This window comes from Myripristis murdjan, chromosome 22 (assembly GCF_902150065.1).
Source record: "Myripristis murdjan chromosome 22, fMyrMur1.1, whole genome shotgun sequence".
NCBI classification, from domain to species: Eukaryota; Metazoa; Chordata; class Actinopteri; order Holocentriformes; family Holocentridae; genus Myripristis; species Myripristis murdjan.
The window spans coordinates 9,886,038-9,904,577 of NC_044001.1; the positions used below are offsets into that span (position 1 = coordinate 9,886,038).

Genomic DNA, 18,540 nt, shown 5'->3' on the forward strand with positions numbered 1-18,540 from the left:
ATAGGACACTGCAAAGATTATGCAGGCGCATGCATCACCGTTTCAGCATGTGCACATGTGAAGTGGAGATGTATGAATGAAAAAGTACGAAAACATATGGGGGATTCAGGACACATGGAACAATTTACCAGGCGCAGAACCTCAGATTCAGCCACAAAATTATCCATGTAAATTTACACTTATGGTATAAAGTTGATAAATAGGAAAAGGCACACCCTCAAACCATCAAACCACTGAAGCCAAACTGCAAGCAGAAGTTGGAGACTCCGGCACAGCGACCACATCTGAGCGCAAGACCCTTCACAGCCACTAACGGAGGGGTTTCTGTGCTCTCCTCTGCACATGGTAGGTAATACTGTCCTGCCCTGTCTGCTGACACAATGCTGCCCCCTTGTGGAGCTCAGAGAAATAACCACTTCAGGTACCAGCTGCAGCGCCATCATCGTCTTTGCAGCTGAAGCTCAGCAAGAGCAGGACGCTGACTTTTTCTGCCTGCTCGCTCACCGTAAATTCACGAGACGCCTCCAAAAATCAAAGACACCAGCTGCAATCTCATGAATATTGTAAAACTTTAATATACAGTGCTTCATAAATCATTACTAAAAACACAGGTGGTAAAAATCAAATTGAAACAAATAAGTTACATTGTAGTAAAAAGCACTTGAGATTCCTTTCTGTTTTCATCATTTAGTGTGAACCCCATAGGAAAATAGCATAGAAAGTATGCAAACATAGAATTTCATTCATATATATTTTTCTAATCTTTTAGCTAAATAAACCTTTTTTTTTTTTTAAATTTCCCAAATTCCCTTAACTGACGGGATGAAACGAGGAAGGTTTACAGCTGTGTGCTCGTGGCATGGCCTCAATTTCATCCGAAATTCTGTTTTACAGCAATGAAAACCATTTTACGACAATGCCCTGCAACAATCTCGTGACAAGGAAATATAAATTAACAAAAATGTGAACAGTCTGCAAAACTTTTTTCTCCCCCCCCCCTCGATTGGCTGACATTTAAACATTTGACCTCAAAGCACGCTCACACTCCTCAACCGCCTACCCAGTCTCACACACACACACTCACACGCACACACACACTCACTCACTCACACATGCACACCTACACACACACACACAGTCTGTGCATAGACCCAGGTTTAACTTGTGGAGTAACTGGAACAGTCCCTCCCCTACTCCCCAACTCCCTACTGTAGTTGTCCTTTAAAAAGAAAATAACCATTTAAACCATTTGTTGCTATGGCGACAGAATCTGGCTCTGGGCCGAAGGAACAGAGATACAGATACATAAAAATGTGCTGTTTCAATAGACCAATTCAGTTCCTCCTATCAGTACATGAAAAACAGAAAAGGCGACCGCACACACACACACACACACACACACACGGCAGGGCGAGACTGACATCACTTTGTCTAATACTGAACTCATCAGAGACGTTTCACTTTTTATCGAATATCAATTCTGTCCCCTGCTGTTATAATAAAGATTCCTAAGACGGACATTCAAGTTTTATTTTCTTCAGACATATTATTTATTCTTTTTTTTTGGATCTAGTGTAGTTTCAAGGTGACTTTATTATTTATATTTTAAGGTGAAGTTTTCGTGTCACCTGATGGTCTAAATGCTGTTTCGATTTTTTTCATGCAGCCAAGATTCACATTCTAGGGAAAATACTCAATTTTCTTTCTTTCTATCTTTCTTTTCTTTTCTTTTCTTTTTTTTTTTTTTTAAGATGCTGATAACTGGCATATAACAGCGTCTATCTAAAGTCAGCACCCTGCGATGCCACGGAGCCACCAAGGTCAACGAGAGGTGCAAGTTAACACACTCACACACGCGAATTCCTGTTGGTATCAAAAGTGTAAAAGTTGCGCACGTGTGGTTTAACGGCCGCCTGAAACGCCCATCTTCATTTTGCTTTTCATTTTAGTTTGTTTTCTCCTCCACTTTGCCGTGTGTGTGTGTGTGTGTCTACGGAGGCCTACGGTTTCAGCAGTGCGGCTCGGTGCCTGCTATCAGTTACGGGGTTGACAGCCAGGCATCCAGAGCGGTCAGGCCGAAGGACGACACCGGGAGGAGGAAGAGGAGGAGGAGGAGGGAGGGGGGGGGGGGGGGGCTGGAAGAAAAGGGAGAGAGAGAGAGAGAGAAATCTGGGACCATAACATGGGTCAACTTGTTCTATTGCACATACATTTCTACCTCTTGTTGTTTTTGTTTTTTTTTTTGTTTTTTTTTTTTCTTCGACTCTGGCTTTCAAAATCTCACAGTTATAAACAGGCAGCAAGGAGCATTAACTGTTTTGTTTTGTTTTTTTAAATAAAAAGCTATAGACAAATGAAAAAAAAAAATAAGCGCTCCAATTTAAATTGCAGCCAAAACCAGGTTGTTGTTATAATAATAATAATAATAATAATAATAATAATCAAGAACATCAACAACAAGAATATTCACAAAACAGCAACAACTATATATAGATACACAGGCAGGAAAAGGTAACAGTTACCTGCATATGTAAAAAAAAAAAAAAAAAAAAAAAAAGAAAGAAAGAAAGGAAAAAAAAAACAACAACAGTGTAAAATTTGATTGTCATTTTCAAGATAAGAAGCATCAAAACATCCAAGGCATCAACAGTGAGGAACAAATGGGGAGCTATAAAAAGTGACATGAGGGGGGGCGGGAGAGGGGGATTCACAGAACTAAAGCCCAAACGAACAGTGCTCAGGACAAGGGAACCCATTTGGTGCACGTCATGCGTCTGAGTTAAGCTTTTGACAGCCTTGAGTGGAAAAGAGCAACCAACAGAGGCCGATTCGCACGCACGCACCATCCATCCATCCGTCCGTCCAGCCGTCCATCTATTTATCTGTCCGTCTGTCATAAACTACCAGACTCCTCACAAGCAGAAAACACTGACAGCGTGACCCCCCTCCCTCCCTCCCTCCCCCGTTCGCCTCGCCAGCCTTCCCCTGCTGTCAGTTTCGACACCGCAGTGTTCATATCGCCAAATGTCTTGTGATTCTCGCGGCGTGCTAAACGGGCGTGCGGCGCCTCGCTGGGAGATAAAGGGATCCTGTCAGCTGAAGCGGGGCGAGACTTGAGAAAAAAAAGTGCTGAGGGATCGCGGCCCGACGTGGGAAGCGGGACAGGGCCGAGGGTAGCGGCATGGCTTTGATATTATGGAGCCCTGTGACCAAGAGAGGTAACTCTTGAGTAGCTTTTCAGGCAGAGTTAAAGGGGGGTGTGGATGGCGAGTTTTGGGAAAGCGTGCACACACACTCCCACGGCGGCGCACACTCCCACCCACGCGGGTCCACACATTCACACCGAAACGCGTACACGGGAGTAAATCTGTCCCTGAATGTGCCAAGCTGGGAAGTCCTGTTGTTCCACAAAATGTACAAAAAGCAGTTTGTGGGAGGCTCGTTTCCCCGAGTCCACAGGGTTTGTCTGTGAGCCATGCTGGACAGCGTCAGACGGGACATGTGGCAGGAGAACAGCCGGGGGCGCGCGAGGCCACCGGCTGCTCTGAATTCAGTCTCTGGTGTGCAGCCTCCGTCTTACTTCCAGTCCTCGTCGTCCTCGTCCTCCCCGTCTGACGAGTCATCGTTGGTGCTGTCCCCGGCGACCTGCCGCGTGCCGTTGTGCTGGCGCGCGGCCAGAATGGCGGCGGCCTCGGCTGCAGCCTTCGCCGCCGCTCGCTCCTCGGCCTCCTTCTGGCGCAGCGCGGCGGCCTTCTTCTCCTGCTCGGCGTGGCTCTTCATGTGGGCACTGCGGCTCTTCACCTTGTAGAAAATCCTTTACCAAGTAGAGAGGAGGGCAAAAATAAGCTTTCCTTTGCTGCAAAGTTTCTTCCAAATTGAGTTGTGATATATTGAACAAAAAAATTAATTTATTTAGTAAACCTACAGTAAAAATCAGATGCTAAAAATATGTAGCCAAACTTATTTGACATACTTAACTGTATATCCATACTTTTCTAGACCTTAACCACTTGAACACTTTATTCTTTTTTCCCTTAAATTTCCCTTTAAGTAGCTTAAAAGTTAGATTTTTTTTTTCATATTGCATGACAATGCCATAAACAAACTCTGTCTCTGGTGGCTGCTGCACTTCACTGAAGCTACATCACACTTATATTTAGCAGAATGTTCAAACTCAAGTTGCCATTGTTTTATTCTGGTCCATTACTTCAAACAGAAAATATCTACATGTCTTGCGCATCATTTTATCCAAATTTACCTGTAATGCAGCAGGATATATTTGGCTGATCTTTGGAAACCTTGGGATTTCCACTAGAATTTGAAATAAAGCTCTGAAGGTTTGAATAAAACTTGGCTGTGCAGCTCGCTCCAAATTAAAAAAATGTGCTATAGGTTCATTATGATCTATGATAAAAAGGGGGTTGGATAATGACTGTCAACTAAGCCATATTACTAAATATAAATCAGTATCATAACTCACCACAACAAATATCACGATATGTGAAATTGCGACAGGACTACAGCCGCATACAGTGAGTGAATCAGTTTTTAAAGAGACTGAACAACATTAACTTTCACTGAATTTTTGGGAAATCTTACTTGAACTACACATTTTCAACTTTAAATTCTGGAGTTGAGTTTTCAGACCTGCGTAGGAGTCCTGGTTGTAGTGTCTTTAATATTACTATCTATTTTACTAGTATCTGCAGGTGGTGGTGGTGGCTGATGCATTTATTAGGGTGCTAAGTGAGGAAGGGGCATTCGCAGATCTTGCTCACAGTCGCTGGGTAGAGGTGAATTGAGTAGGGGCACGATGTGCCATATCCACTCTGTGTTTCAGTTGCTAGGATACAGCTGGCAATAACAGGCTTGGCGTTGCCATGGGACAGCTAGTTATTTAATCAAAGCATGTCAGGGCTGTTTGATTCTTTCCTGTTCAAACACACGCCATGAGACACTATTTACCAACACCTAGTCCACAGGGACGTGTCTGTTACAATAGCAATAGCCTGTGTGAATTTGTGCGTACTATTTTTAATGTCAAGTGTGGACCTGGGAGGAATAGCTGCTGCATCTGCAACCATTAATGGCTTCCAAATAAATTAAATAATAGCCTAATCAATATCCTCCTGCAAAACAGCTACATCTTAAATCACTCGTTCAAACTAAGGCCCCTTATTTAACACAGGCAACTGTGAGTGTATCTTTGCTTTGCATAAGCAAACAGACCCGCGCCAACGTCCCCAACGGGACGGCAGTAAACTTGGCTCTTAGTGGAGTGATGTGACCTTTCTGAACACTGACCTGCCACATTTCTTGCAGGGGAACTCTCCCTCCTGGCCAGCGAGATTTTTGTTGCCTGTTGATGGGCCGGTCTTGCGTGTGTTGCCATCGTTGCGTGGTTTCGAGGTGGAGGTGGGAGGGGGCGGCTGAGGGGGGTGGATGACCCGGGACAGAGGCTGATCCCCGCCTACGTCCTCCTGGCCTTTCAGGATCAGGACCGTCCCAGTCTGCATGCACAATGGAAATGTAAAATGTTAAGTGTATCTTAATATTAGAGAACACTTTGCATAGCCAATGAGAGAGAGAGAGAAAGCAACACATTTAAAATAACAAACAGACACTAGCACTTACTAGATGTCTATAATGCATCACTTTATGCTTGTAAACCCTCCAAACATGTTCTGGTTAACATAAATATGCAGATACACTATTGATAAAAAAGACAAATCAACACTTAAAACCTACAACCTGCAAGGCTCCTGTTGCACTATGAAAACAGACTGACCATACAATTCAGGACACAATGAAACAAATCCAAAAACGAAGCATGCAGGCTGCTCCTTCTGTCAACAACTTGTTATGGAGCTGAACGGCTCCACGCAGCACGAATAACGAGGCTGGAAGTTTTCTTGCACAGTCATTGTTTACTGACAGACACATTGAGGTTACACAACCAAGAAAGGCGGTCATCAGCCAAAATAGCTCGTGTGCTGTACGGCCAGCAGAGGGCAGCAAACCCATGACCTCTCCATCGGGACATCCTGTCATCCCCGCAGAGTTCAAAAGGGCAAATTTGTCAAGCCTGATGAAGCCGACAAAGGTTGCAACCCAGAACATGAGAGGTATTGAGAGGTGCTGTTCCATGATGATACATCCAGTGTTTCACTGACAGCATCAAATATGATAGTGATAACAGGCAGTTTGGACCAAGTAGGAGACAAAAAAATGATAACACTTTGACTACCTAGATTTTGACTACCTACATTTTAGAAATAATAATAATAATAAACTTCAGTCAATAAATTTGTTGCCAAAATAAATATGTGGTGTATTGGAGTATAACTCCTCCCATACATTGGTTCTTGAGTATTTTAAGATGCAACACCTTAGCTCGAGAACAAGCCAACGACAATCCTTAACACCCTGTTGAACACTGAGTACAGACTTAAGTCATCTATGTCTTATTAACCCTGACGGGCTGAGCTGCGTGCGCGGTGTGACACAAGAACAAAATATCCAACCATTCATCCTCTAATCCACTCTTTCAATTTATTCCTGCCCTCGTTCATTTCCCATGCAGCGCTGGTAATCCATTTCACACTCACGTTCTCAGTGGACTGCAGTGTGTGTGTCACCCTGGCGGGGCTGACGTCCTGTTTCCTGTCGGCCGGCACCTCCCACTTCCTACAGTCCTCCTCCTCCTTCCGTGGCTCCAGTCTCTGAGAGCCCTGCTGGCCCAAGGAGACGAAAACATAATCACCAAGATATCGCAAATCTAACCGCGGCTGAATCACATTCCTGATGCGTATCCACACAGTCGTATTTTAAGTTCTCGGCTAAACATCTGGTGGACATTTCTCAAATCACATTGTGTCCAACCCTGTTTACTCATCTGCTCTTGCTGACGGTCTTTGGGCCAAACAAGTGCACCACGAGTAACTGCGCAACTTCAGTGAGACACAAACCTCGAGTAAGGAAATTAAAAAACCACAATGCTGCACTTTGTGATGTCCAAACTACACAGCAATTTCAAAAGCTCTGCGGTGCAGCAAACACTGAAGCACTGGGATGACACACGACTAAAACAGAGCTTATCAAAATACTATCAAAATCCCAATATGGTCGTGGCTAATATCCAAATCGCAGCAGCAGCAATTGTTTGATGACGGTAAAATGCTGACAAAATATCATAAATGAAGTACTGAGGTGCTGCAGAGGTGCTGTGGCCTACATAACTGTATTATCCAAAACATGTTTGTTGGGTGCACACCGCAGCAAAAAAAAAAAAAAAAAAAAAAAAAAAAAAAAAAATCACTGCATTTTAATAAAATCTTCATTGAAAACAAAAATTATGATGCAAAAATGAAGACTCCCACTAAAATCATGAGTCACATTCAAAATAACTGAACTCATGTTTTTCTTTTCCCACCATATCTTCTGGCCTTCATAACTTTTTTTTTTTATTATTTTTTTTATATATGAATCCTTCCAGAATGCATCTTACGTTAACCTCGGTTTTGATAAAACGTATTCTTTATTATATGGTAGACGGAGGAAACACAGAAGAGGGGGAGGCATGCGGATCAAGATCAAGAGGCAGATTCAGACTTACAATATCTCAAGTACATGTTATGTGCCTTTGTTCTGCGAGCCACCATGACAACCACAGGTGGTGGTGGTAGGCGGCTCTCTTCTCAGACCCATTTCATATTTAATAGAGCCTATTTATCACACAGCTTTGTTGCATCCTCAGTTCTGATAGGCCAGTGCAGGCACTCTGGGGTCTGTTATCTCTGAATAAAAGTCTGCTGATTTATATAACAGACTGCTGTTTGACATCTGATCGTATCGCTCTGCGGTGGAGAAGTCCATTTCATGTTGCTGATTTCAAATTCAAATTTACTCGCGACTCCTGGTGCCAAGATGTTGCTCCTTGGTTATTGTGGACGGTCCTGCTGGACTCTTTTTTTTTTTTTTGGCAGAAGCTTGTGTATCATTTTAGACGGTAATAGCAAAATTTTAAATCAATATTTGCATCAAATGATTTATGTGCTTGGTAAGTGTCTGTGTAATAGGTCGGGATGGAATGCACTTTGCACTACAGTTTTGATTCACCGTGTTGAGACGTATTTTGCAGAAATGACCAGCTTGCTGTACATCATCCCTAACTAATGTGTCTGTGCGGCAACAATATAACATCTTGTTGCATCTGTTGCTGCTATGTAGATACATTAAATTCCTTTAAACTAGAAGCATGTTTGAATTATTTAAGTGTTCGGTGCTATTAGTATTTCGTGAGATGCGAATAATGAACTTGTCTGACCTTGTGGTCCAGCTCCTCCTCAGTGGTCTTGCTCTCCAGTGGCTCCGCCTCCCCGTAGATCAGGGTCCCGTTGCGGCCGATTTTGACGTGCTTCTTATAGGTGTAGTAAAACTCCACACACTGTGCAACCGTCTTGGTGCTCACCTGTGGACCACGGACACACCTCAGTTTAATGGAGTTATTTTGTTTGTTAACTTGTCTCATACTGAGGGAGGGTTTGTTGAGCATGAGAGCTCCTGTTTTTCACGCCTAGGAGCTGCCAAGTACCAAGCACAGTCCTGCTGAACAAAGAGAGACTACATCGCAGATACTCAGTATAATTAACACAGGACAGACTAAAACAGTCTTCATTAATCAACTTTAAATCCCGTTCCTCTGTTGGCTGCCATCAACTGGATAAAACTCTTGACATGTTTTGACGTCAGTGAGGAGGTTTGCAAAAAGAAAAAATACCAAACAGTTCCAGGCTCTCACACAAAGACAATATTTGACTGAGAAACAGCACGTCATGAACCCAGAAGGAAACAATGTTCCAGTATGACTGTATTTCCCCCTGCATTGTCTTTCCCCCCCGCTGCCCGGCCAAAACTTTATCAAGTGCACACTCTGCATACGCAGGAGTTAATTTTTACAAGGACAGATAAAACCATAGTGACACACTGCCAGTAACTTTCCCACTGAGCAGCATCATAGCTTTTTAGCTGATGTTGTGTAGTTTTCAGCACTTGTGCTTGGAGCTATGGCTGTGTGATATGGACAAAATCAAATATCACTTCATCTTTGACTGAATACCAATATTGATATTACGACAATATAGGTGCTAAGGCATTTTTGATAAATACTCATTAATAATGTGGCTATGATGAACAACCTGGTAGAAGCAAATAATAAAACAACTAGAATTTTCTAATAAGCTCAGAAAATTGCATGTCTTTACTGTTATCACATGGTTAGACACTGTCAATACTGGGAATCAAACGAGCAACCCCACAGCTGAGCACTAATGCATTGGTGTTAATTTAACATTTGTGTCATCTGTCTTTGAAACTTCGCTTTCCCCCCCATTTATCTTACTATTTCTACATCAGTTTGAACAGCAGCTCCATTATGTTGCCTTGCTTAGCTAACAACCACGAGAATCAATAGTTTCTATTTTCTCCTCCTTTGATGTGCAGCCACACACACATACCAGTTTCTGCACCATGAAGAAGTCTTTCTTGTAGGCAGCGATGCCTTTGTTGAAGTGGCGTCTCTCAGCTGCCGTCCAGCTGTCCGACCCTGAGGGAGGAAGGCAGAGGGAGAGAGAGACAGAGGAAGACAGGTAGAAAGAGAGAGAGAGAGAGAGAGAGAGGGAGAGGTAGAGTGAGTTGGAAAAGAAAAAGGAGAGCAGGAGAGAAAGTGAAAGAAAGATGGAGAAGTCAGCGGTACAGTTAGTTAAACACTTGACCACTCAAAGTATCCTCTTCTCTACTATTTTCCTGGTGTGTGGAGACCCCAGTCTAGGTCCGCCCCACCCCCTGACACACACACACACACACACACACACACACACACACACTGGATAAACAATGGCTCTCCTGTCTTCTGCTTGGGATTAACCACATGCTGTAAACCCCCTCCATCCTCTGCATCCCTCATCACAGTGACCCTGACAATCTTCCACAGTCCTCACCACCCAACCCCCACCACCCGATCCGACCGCAGCCTTTCCTCCCTGTGTCCCCCAACACGACACTCTCACTACCGCAGCTGCTGTTGTTTAGGGGCAGAGCAGGGGGCTTGCAAAGTCCCACACAGACCAACCAATACGACTGCACACACATGGGTACGGGCTGGTGCAAATACACACACACACACACACACACACACACACACACACACACACACACACACACACACACACACACACACACACACACACACACACACACACACACACACACACACACACACACACACACACACACACACATCAACTTCAAAAGAAATAAGTATCAGACCTGAGGCAAACAGGATTTTCAGCTAACTCTTAGCATCTGTTTTAACCTTCTTTCTGTACCGGCTGGGTGGGGTTTACCGCATAAGGCAATTCAACTGGCGCCAGAAAGTTATAATAGTCACACTCAACTATATATATAGCCAATTTCATATATTTTTCTGTAATTGATAACCTTATACCACTCTGGTGCAGGAAAGCAATATAGTTGAGCGAATACCTCCATATGCATAGTGCGATGATATTATAGGGACGACTATTGGTGCTTTTCACTCACAAGATTTGAGAAAAACAATTGTTAATAATGTGGATATGATGACCAAGCAGGTAAAAGCAAATAACAGAGCGGCTGAAACAGTAAGTTCAGAAAACTGCATCACTTTACTGTAATGAGGCCTTTAAAAACACGTAAAAATCGATATTTAGGCCGTTGCACAATATTATAATGCCCGAATCCAAATGATACCGACTCTCATATCACAATATCAATATGATATTGACATATTGCCCAGCCCTATGTAAATCCCACCCATCTTGTACTGTCACACTAACAATTACATGCAAATATCACTGGCTCCAGGTCTCGCTATTGGTATTTGCATGACCAACCTGAGTAGTGGTAGTTTGACAGATGATGGGACTTGGAGAAAATGGGGTTCTTCAGCATCAGGAGGGACAGTGCACCCTGGGAAACAAGCACAAGCGTGTAACCATCACTTTAAACCAAAAAAAAAAAAAAAAAAAAAAAAAAAAAAAAAGTACATTAGCTGCACTGCAATGATCCTGTTATGAGGCTTTTATACAGTGGGTAACTCCTGCCAAGCAATCTGACTCTTGGTCTAGTAGGCGCTCCAAATGTGCTTTAAAAGCCCGTAAAATGCACCTTGGCCAACGTATGAATCAGCTGCTTAGCGATCTACAGGTAACCAGGGAGCAAGCTAACCGTCCTCCTTCATTTTCCTGCACGTACTCGCTACCTTGCTGCATTATGTCATGATCATAATACCGGTCGAGAATGCCCTCACCGGTATTGTTAGAGAAAGAGTAAACTTTGCGCTCTTGGAGAAGTGAGTGTGTCTGAGTATACGAGTGCTACAAGACAGCGATGAACCTGACTGCTGCAGCGAGTGGGTGCTTTGACAGTCTCCCCTCCTCCCTCCCTCCTCCCCCCTTGGTTTCCTTGACAACATTGGACCAGTGCTGGTCGCTAGGGCCTGAAATCTCCACCACTACAACCACAAAAGCAACCGGACTGTTTATTGTTATTTTGCATGAGGCTTTAGAGTGAGGGGGGAGCTTATGTTTCGTTCATGAATTCAAGTACTGATCTAAGGTCAGTGATCACTGGTTAAGTTGAAGGCTATATGGGGAGGTAATTTCAAAAACACTGTTCATCCAATGAGACAAAAAAAAAAAATCTGTGTGGTTATTTTATCAAAGGATTCATGTTAGTCATTATCCCGAATGCTGGTTTAAGTACATTCATGTGTTTTAAATGTTTGGAAACATTTAGGCTGGGTTGCAATCACTATTTTGTTTTTCTCTAAATATCACAGCAGCCCTCTGCAGCCACTACTCCATCTCTTCGAGCGCTGAAGTGTGTTTTATTCAGTCAAATGATATTGCATCAGACTGCATACTTTGCTATTATTGCCATGGCAGTGATGTGGTCAGGAAAGTGGTGCTTGAAATGCTGCCTCATGCCAGTTTATGGGTGTCTGCTGTTTGGCCCGATGCTCCCGCATCCAACACAGAGCATGTTGTTCTTTTTGTTAAACTGAATCAGTGTCAGATTGATATTTGTCATGGTCAGCCATGTTTCATTTGAGAGAAGGCAGATGTTTTTGTTTTTTTTTGTACGACCAATTTATGTAACAGCTTTATGCAAGCAATTTCATTGATCAAATACTTGTTCTGACTAACACCTGGTGATCTGCGCTTCATTGGCTTGTAGGCCAACATTTTGTGGCAATTTATAAAAGCCAAACTACAACTTAAAAACAAGCCTTGCTGAGATTATGGGTATCAAGGTGATGCAACAAGGCACTGAACAATGCAACTGAAAGCAAAGAGGGTAAGAAAGGAACAGTGAAATAAATTAGACCTGTACTTCAGAAGTGCATGACTGTGCATGTCCATGTCTGTGAATTCTGCAGAATTCATTTTTTTTTTTTTACCCACCTGTTTAATGCATATTTGTGAATATAATTACCCAGCAGCAAACAAAAAGCATGCAGGTACAGGTGCGCAGACAAACAGCAGTCTCAAACATAAATCAAGACGTCTACACTCATAATAAATATGGATTTGCAGGAACGGCGGCATAATATGCTTTTATATAACACGAAGGATAACACGGCTCATCTGCTGTGCCATATAAAAACAAAAAGCATATGAGAAAAGAGCTATGTGTGTATTTGTGCCTTGCATTTCGACCTGGCAACTGACCTGAGAGAAAAGCTACAAACAGCACATGTTAGCCTCTTAGCCTGTAAGCGTTCATTAAAATTTATAATTGCAGTAGAATGAGGAGCACTGGAATACAGTGCAGTCCACATGGTGTCCTCAAAGAAATCTTGGATAAAGCCCTGACCACTGCTCCACACTGTCTGAATGGGAGTGAGATGGGAACTGCGTTGTGAATATCCAATGATTTAAAAAAAAAAATTCAAGCCGTGGCCTCCTGTAGCCCCCGTGCAGCACGCCTGCTTCACAACGGGCCTGTCAAAAGTGGGCTTGTGCGGTTGCTCAGCTCTTAACAGTGGCATCACTTGTCAACTCCACTGCTGACGAACTACCTACAGTTTTCTACAATCTCAGTCATCTCACAATACCACAGAGTTTCAGTTCAGAGCATAGTGACAATCAATAAATTAGTCACTTCCGCTGTAATGACAAAAGGTTCAGATCAGGACATTTACCTTCTCTGCTACAGCCACGATGGCTACTTATGCACTGTCCATGCATTATGTCTTTCTTGATATCCATGACAGCATTAAAATAAGTTATGAGACCTGATATTTTGTTTAATCCATCCAAGTTTCTCACCCAATATCTGAAAATCATACAGAATGTACTTTGTAAAAGTGATCATGAGTTAAGCTACTTGTTATCCTCTTATAACCCACTATAATCTCCTTTAAATTTTCACTGTAACTCAATTTGTATGAATGCTGTGGGTGTGATCGTTTTATATAGAAGATGTATAAACATAGTTGAATGGGAATGCCTGTTTTGTACATTCAGTCTCTACGGGTCACGGCAAACTCCTGTGAGTCAACATGCGGTCATCCTGGGCTGCTCACCATGATATCTCCCTTGCACTCGTACAGACAATGCAGGGCTAACTCCTGGTTGGTGCCTCCTCCACACAGCACACTGGAGCAGGCCAGGTGCATGAGGTCCTCCACTGCAAGAGAGGAAAACAGACACGGAGCAAGAAAATACCAATAATTAGATCAGAACTGATTAATGCGATAAACAGTGCACTGCTATCTGGGGATGGACGCACCAGGCTTCATATTCATAATCACAATGCGAAATGGAAAATTGAAAAAAAAAAAAAAATTAAAAAAAATGGAGAAACGACTTGCTGCTTGAGACATCCGCAGTATTGTATTTGCAGCATTCTGACAATGACTGCATAAAAAAAAATCTATTTGCTCTCCAATGCAATCACAACAGCAGAGGTTGTGCTTTCACAAACAAGGAAATGAGGTTTTGATGATTTCACTGTTAACACTGCGGAGAGTCAGACTCGGCGACGACTAAGCCAGTCTTTACAGCTGTTGATTAACCTACAGAGAGAATACTGCTCATCATAAATGGATGAATATGAGTCGACAGAACAGACTTTCAGCTTTTTACAACGGGGCTATGAGTGTCCACATTAAGCAAACAGCATCTTAGTTATCTGAAAGAGGACTGGAATAATATTTTCTTGAGGTCAATACTGATATCCGATATGCATATTGGTATCTTTCCATCCATAATCACCAATACCAATATGCATGTTTGTAAGGGCTGTAGCACAAATGCAGGCGCAGAACGGGTTAGGTTTTTCAGACAGGGCTGTCTGTTTAAACAAAAGACCATGTTAGTTTTACACTGCTGCAAACTGTCAGTGTATTACGTGACATTCCTTGAAAAAAAAAAAAAAAAAAGTCTGGTCTTACCTTTCTCCTTGAAGTTGGGCTGTGCCTCCAACTCGTTCAGTGGAGTCCAGACCAGCTCGGCCCGGTGCTGATCCAGCTCCACTGCTGAACGCTGCCTCAGCTCCGGCACCTCCGCCTGGTACCGCGACCCAATATTTATCCGTCTGGGGGACAGGGCATTGATGTGAGGGGGGGAAAGTGCCGGAGTCAGCTCAGTTTGAACCAGATCGATTTAAAATTTAGAGAACCTCTGTTGGTGCGTTTCTCAAGTGCTTCAAATACAGTCCAGCACATATCATTTGGCTTTAAAGGACAACATTATTCTTGCGTTTCAAAGCTCATATTTTGTTTCTATTTCTGGCTTTTCTTTGTCACATGATCATTCAATAGTCACTGGAGTACTGTAGAGGCAGTGCGGCTCTGACAATTGCAATCCATGTAGTGCTTGTAAATTTGCTGATCGAGGAATTTAAGCTCAATACTCTCTCCTCTGGACAGCGGCATCAGCTTAATGCACATATTGCAAATGTCTTTCAAATTGTGCATGCACTATTTAAATTGGCTGAACTCAAAGTGAATGTAACCCAACCCTAGTGGCTGACAAAGGTCATGGTCAAAGAGAAAGACTGATAAGTGAATTGATGCATGCAATCGTTCGCTTATCGGATTCAGATGCATGTGAATCTTAAACTGCTCTGATTAGCATAAGCGATATCTGGTTTTCGCCATGGCATGCGGATGGAAACCAGAAGTCTCAGTGCTAAAGTAGTGGAAATCATGTTGCATCATGCTGACAGACAATCATGGATGTCCCCTCCCTCTGCCTTTCCCTCTCCAACGGGCCTGCAGTGTTTCCAGCTGAGTATATGTGTGTATTCTGGCAGTCTCCCTCAGGGTGGGTGGGCTGCTGAAAGTTGAGCTGCTATGGCTGGTGCATGTTTGAGAGTGCGGCAGGCTCAGCTGAAAGCCTGATTTATAGAGGGCCTTGCTGCCTTGTCCCCGACTGACTGCTGAGCAGCTGGTACCAGTCAACGAGCAGCTCCCACAATGCATCCCGGCTCCTCCCAACCCCCCATCTTTATCGTTTAAGAAAAAAAAAAACTTCACTGACGCTTGCTAGGTCAGACCCAAAGGAGCCTCTCTTTCCTTTCATAGCAATAGCTGCTTCCCCTCTTTTCTGCATTTTTCAACTTCCAAACTATGAGCAGCTCCGTTTACACATACAGAGCGACTTGGCTCTTAGCCTATGCTCGGTTAAAAGGTCTTATTTGGGTTAAGCTGTTCGCATGTACTTGTGATACCCTTTTTCCGCGAATAAACCAATTAAGAGAATATTTCTGTCTCTGCCCACAGCTAGAACGGTCTGTCTGCAAAAAAGTCTGGAAAGGTCCAGCTGCCAGCTCCCCCACCCTTCTTCAATTGAGTAATAGTAGGTTACTTGTAATACCAGCATAAAGAAATCATGATCCCAGAAGTAACTGCAAGCACGGCTCACCACCGCGTGTTTCATTTACACCAGTGAGTGAAAACCAGAAGTGAAAGAAGTTTGTTTCCACATTAACCTGTAAAATATGGCAGCTGCCCGGCTAACTTGAGAATTCCCCTAGAAGAATAGGAGCTTACCTGGGGGGGTTATTCTGTTAGTTATATCATTTACATGCGTCAAACCAAAACCAGGTTACCTCCGTTATTCAGTTAAGGGCATTCAAGCCTGACTACAGAGAGGACAGCCACAGAATACTCATGTGATAACTGCCATTAAGACTGAAACAGCTTTGAGGCTTTCACTTTACTGCTAATACCCTGGACCAGGATGCACCTTTACAGACAGACAGACTTGATGCAAATCTACAGACTTCGCAGTGACATCAGAAGGCAACGGTGTTAGCACTTGAGCTAGGAGTCGATGACAGGGCAAGAGATTCCAGCGGTAACAGAGGCTGAGGGGAGTGCTCCTTTAAAGGGTGGGTTTAGAATTTCAAAGCCTATGACATGCATCCATGACCACGACTCCTTTTAAGACATTTCAAGTTTCATCCGAGTGTTATGGTTTGAATAATTGATTGCAGAACTACTGTAAGTATCGCTCTGCAATGCTACTGCATGCCTTTGGGTAGCCATATCGTTTATCTGAAATGACACGCAAACCCTGAACCCACCCGTTTATTAATCTAGACAGTTTCACAATGTGGAGTGGGGAGTACTCACGGCTCGATGCTGACTGGAGTGGCCTCGCTCATAGCCGACAGAACCGGTGGTGTTATGTCGCAGCTATCTAAAAGAGCAGCACAACAACAAAATAAACTCTACTGAGTATAATTATCACTGCAGATTATCAAAGAGGTCTATTTTGATGTGGAAGAGCTAATAAAAAACTAATTTTATGTGTTTATTACAATTACAATACTTGCATGCCATAAGATGAGTCATTAATTTAGGGCTCCAGTTACACAGTACAACAGATGCTTATTACAAGTACAAGACTTCTGTTCAGTGCTGCATGATTCAACTTCCACAGTCTAGAGCTGCTAAGGTCAAGCAAATGAACAATTCAAACTTGTTCACAAAAGTGGCTTTTTGGACTTACTAGAGCGCAGCAGGCTGCGTGTGGCTGATTTGGGGGTGGCAGGTGGAGGCAGGCCCTGGCCGCTGGCTGCGGCGGCCGCAGCAGAGGACAGGAAGGTGGAGAAGTACAGGCCTGAGCCCTCGCGGACAGGGCTGAGGATCGGAGGAGGGGTGTAGGGGGGCATGGTGAGGGCGCTGTCTGCAAGGCGAACAGGGGAACGCAGGTGGCTCTGGTAGGGCGTGATGCTCGAGTAGACGGGCGGGGCGATGAATGAGCCAGGTTTAGGCGGTGGGATGAAGAGTGGCTCAGGCCGCGGCCGCCGCTTGGACTTTTTGCTGTCATCGTCTTTCTCGCCCTCTGTTCCGCCATTCTGAGGAAAGACAGTAAAAGGCAGGGACAGATTCATCAACAGTGTCTCTCCTTGATGTGATGACTGTCTTCTCTATCTGCCACTTTGGCAGGTGATCAACCATAACTTGGAAATTCCTACTTATTCCAAAAATCATATATTATGTCTTGCAAAAAACTGGATGTGCCTGATGAACTCTGTTGTACAGAAACCACTGTGGCCAGCGGGTGAAACGTTTTGTTGTACAAAATGTTGTTGAAAAGCAAAGACACTGTAGACCTTTGAGGCACAGTTATGAGACAGCAGCTTTATAGTACATTATTATAGATGTGAAGTCTAAATGATTAGTCGACTATTCGGTCAGAAGAAAATTATTGTTATCATATGTATTTAAAAATAAGGTGTGTTATGATTAGGCTTAAGAATTAATAAGTGTCTTGGCATCTTAAAAAATGAAGGTTTAGTCAATTTCTTCTCCAATTAATAGAAAAATGCCAAAAAGAAATGCAGAAGCTGTCTTTGGTCTGTTTCTAACTTTGTGCTCATGTTGACCACAAACCTGCAGCCTTGGTGTATGATTCATTTTCTGGATGATAACATAGTTTAGATGAATTATGAAACTTAATAAAACAGGCGGGTTTAGAGAACTTAGGTGGGGGTGGGGGTGTGTGTATGTCACATAAACCTTGTCAACCGATTAGTAGACTATTTTACTAATTTGGCACATACCTATACATTATACAGTCAGTAACCAACAGATACACATGCACGCACATGCACACACACTGCTAAGTTGGCCTTCCATGGGTTGTTTATGCAGATAAAATCCTAGAGAGAGAGAGTGAGGCACCCCAACCCTGAACAGTATTGTACATAATGCACAGGTTAGCAGTGCTGTACAGCAGCACAGCTAAACCCTGATAATCTGCCTGATCTGGGACAGGGCAACCAGTTCACTAAATCCCCCCGAACTGAAAGAGAGAAGGGGAGAAAGCGTGGAGGGCTGGAATGGGGGCAGGGGAGGCACGGACATGAAGGGGTTTGGTGGGGGGTAGGGAGAGGGGGCGGTAGAAGAGGGGCAGACACGCAGGGATTTAAAGGATGGAATTTAGAGTGGACGTGATTATTAAACAGACAATAAAACGGACT

At 43.5% G+C, this 18,540-nt stretch overlaps 1 protein-coding gene across 6 annotated transcripts in view; it reads right to left on the reverse strand.

Annotated features, from left to right (window-relative positions):
* Positions 1-552: 552 nt before the first annotated feature.
* Positions 553-18,540, reverse strand: part of mideasb (mitotic deacetylase associated SANT domain protein b) — a 28,720-nt gene continuing 10,732 nt past the window's right edge. For 4 of the 6 annotated variants that reach the window (XM_030045168.1, XM_030045166.1, XM_030045167.1 and 1 more), the window contains exons 4-13: positions 17,064-17,412; positions 16,685-16,751; positions 14,498-14,640; positions 13,628-13,731; positions 10,932-11,007; positions 9,516-9,604; positions 8,327-8,470; positions 6,609-6,734; positions 5,305-5,510; positions 553-3,814 (exon numbers count right to left, since the gene is read on the reverse strand). In XM_030045168.1, the coding sequence (XP_029901028.1) occupies positions 3,577-3,814; positions 5,305-5,510; positions 6,609-6,734; positions 8,327-8,470; positions 9,516-9,604; positions 10,932-11,007; positions 13,628-13,731; positions 14,498-14,640; positions 16,685-16,751; positions 17,064-17,412 (1,542 nt within the window). In that variant the 3' untranslated portion in view covers positions 553-3,576. The remainder of the gene's footprint in view (positions 3,815-5,304; positions 5,511-6,608; positions 6,735-8,326; positions 8,471-9,515; positions 9,605-10,931; positions 11,008-13,627; positions 13,732-14,497; positions 14,641-16,684; positions 16,752-17,063; positions 17,413-18,540) is intronic. The other 2 variants (XM_030045170.1, XM_030045171.1) reach the window with 2 other exon arrangements.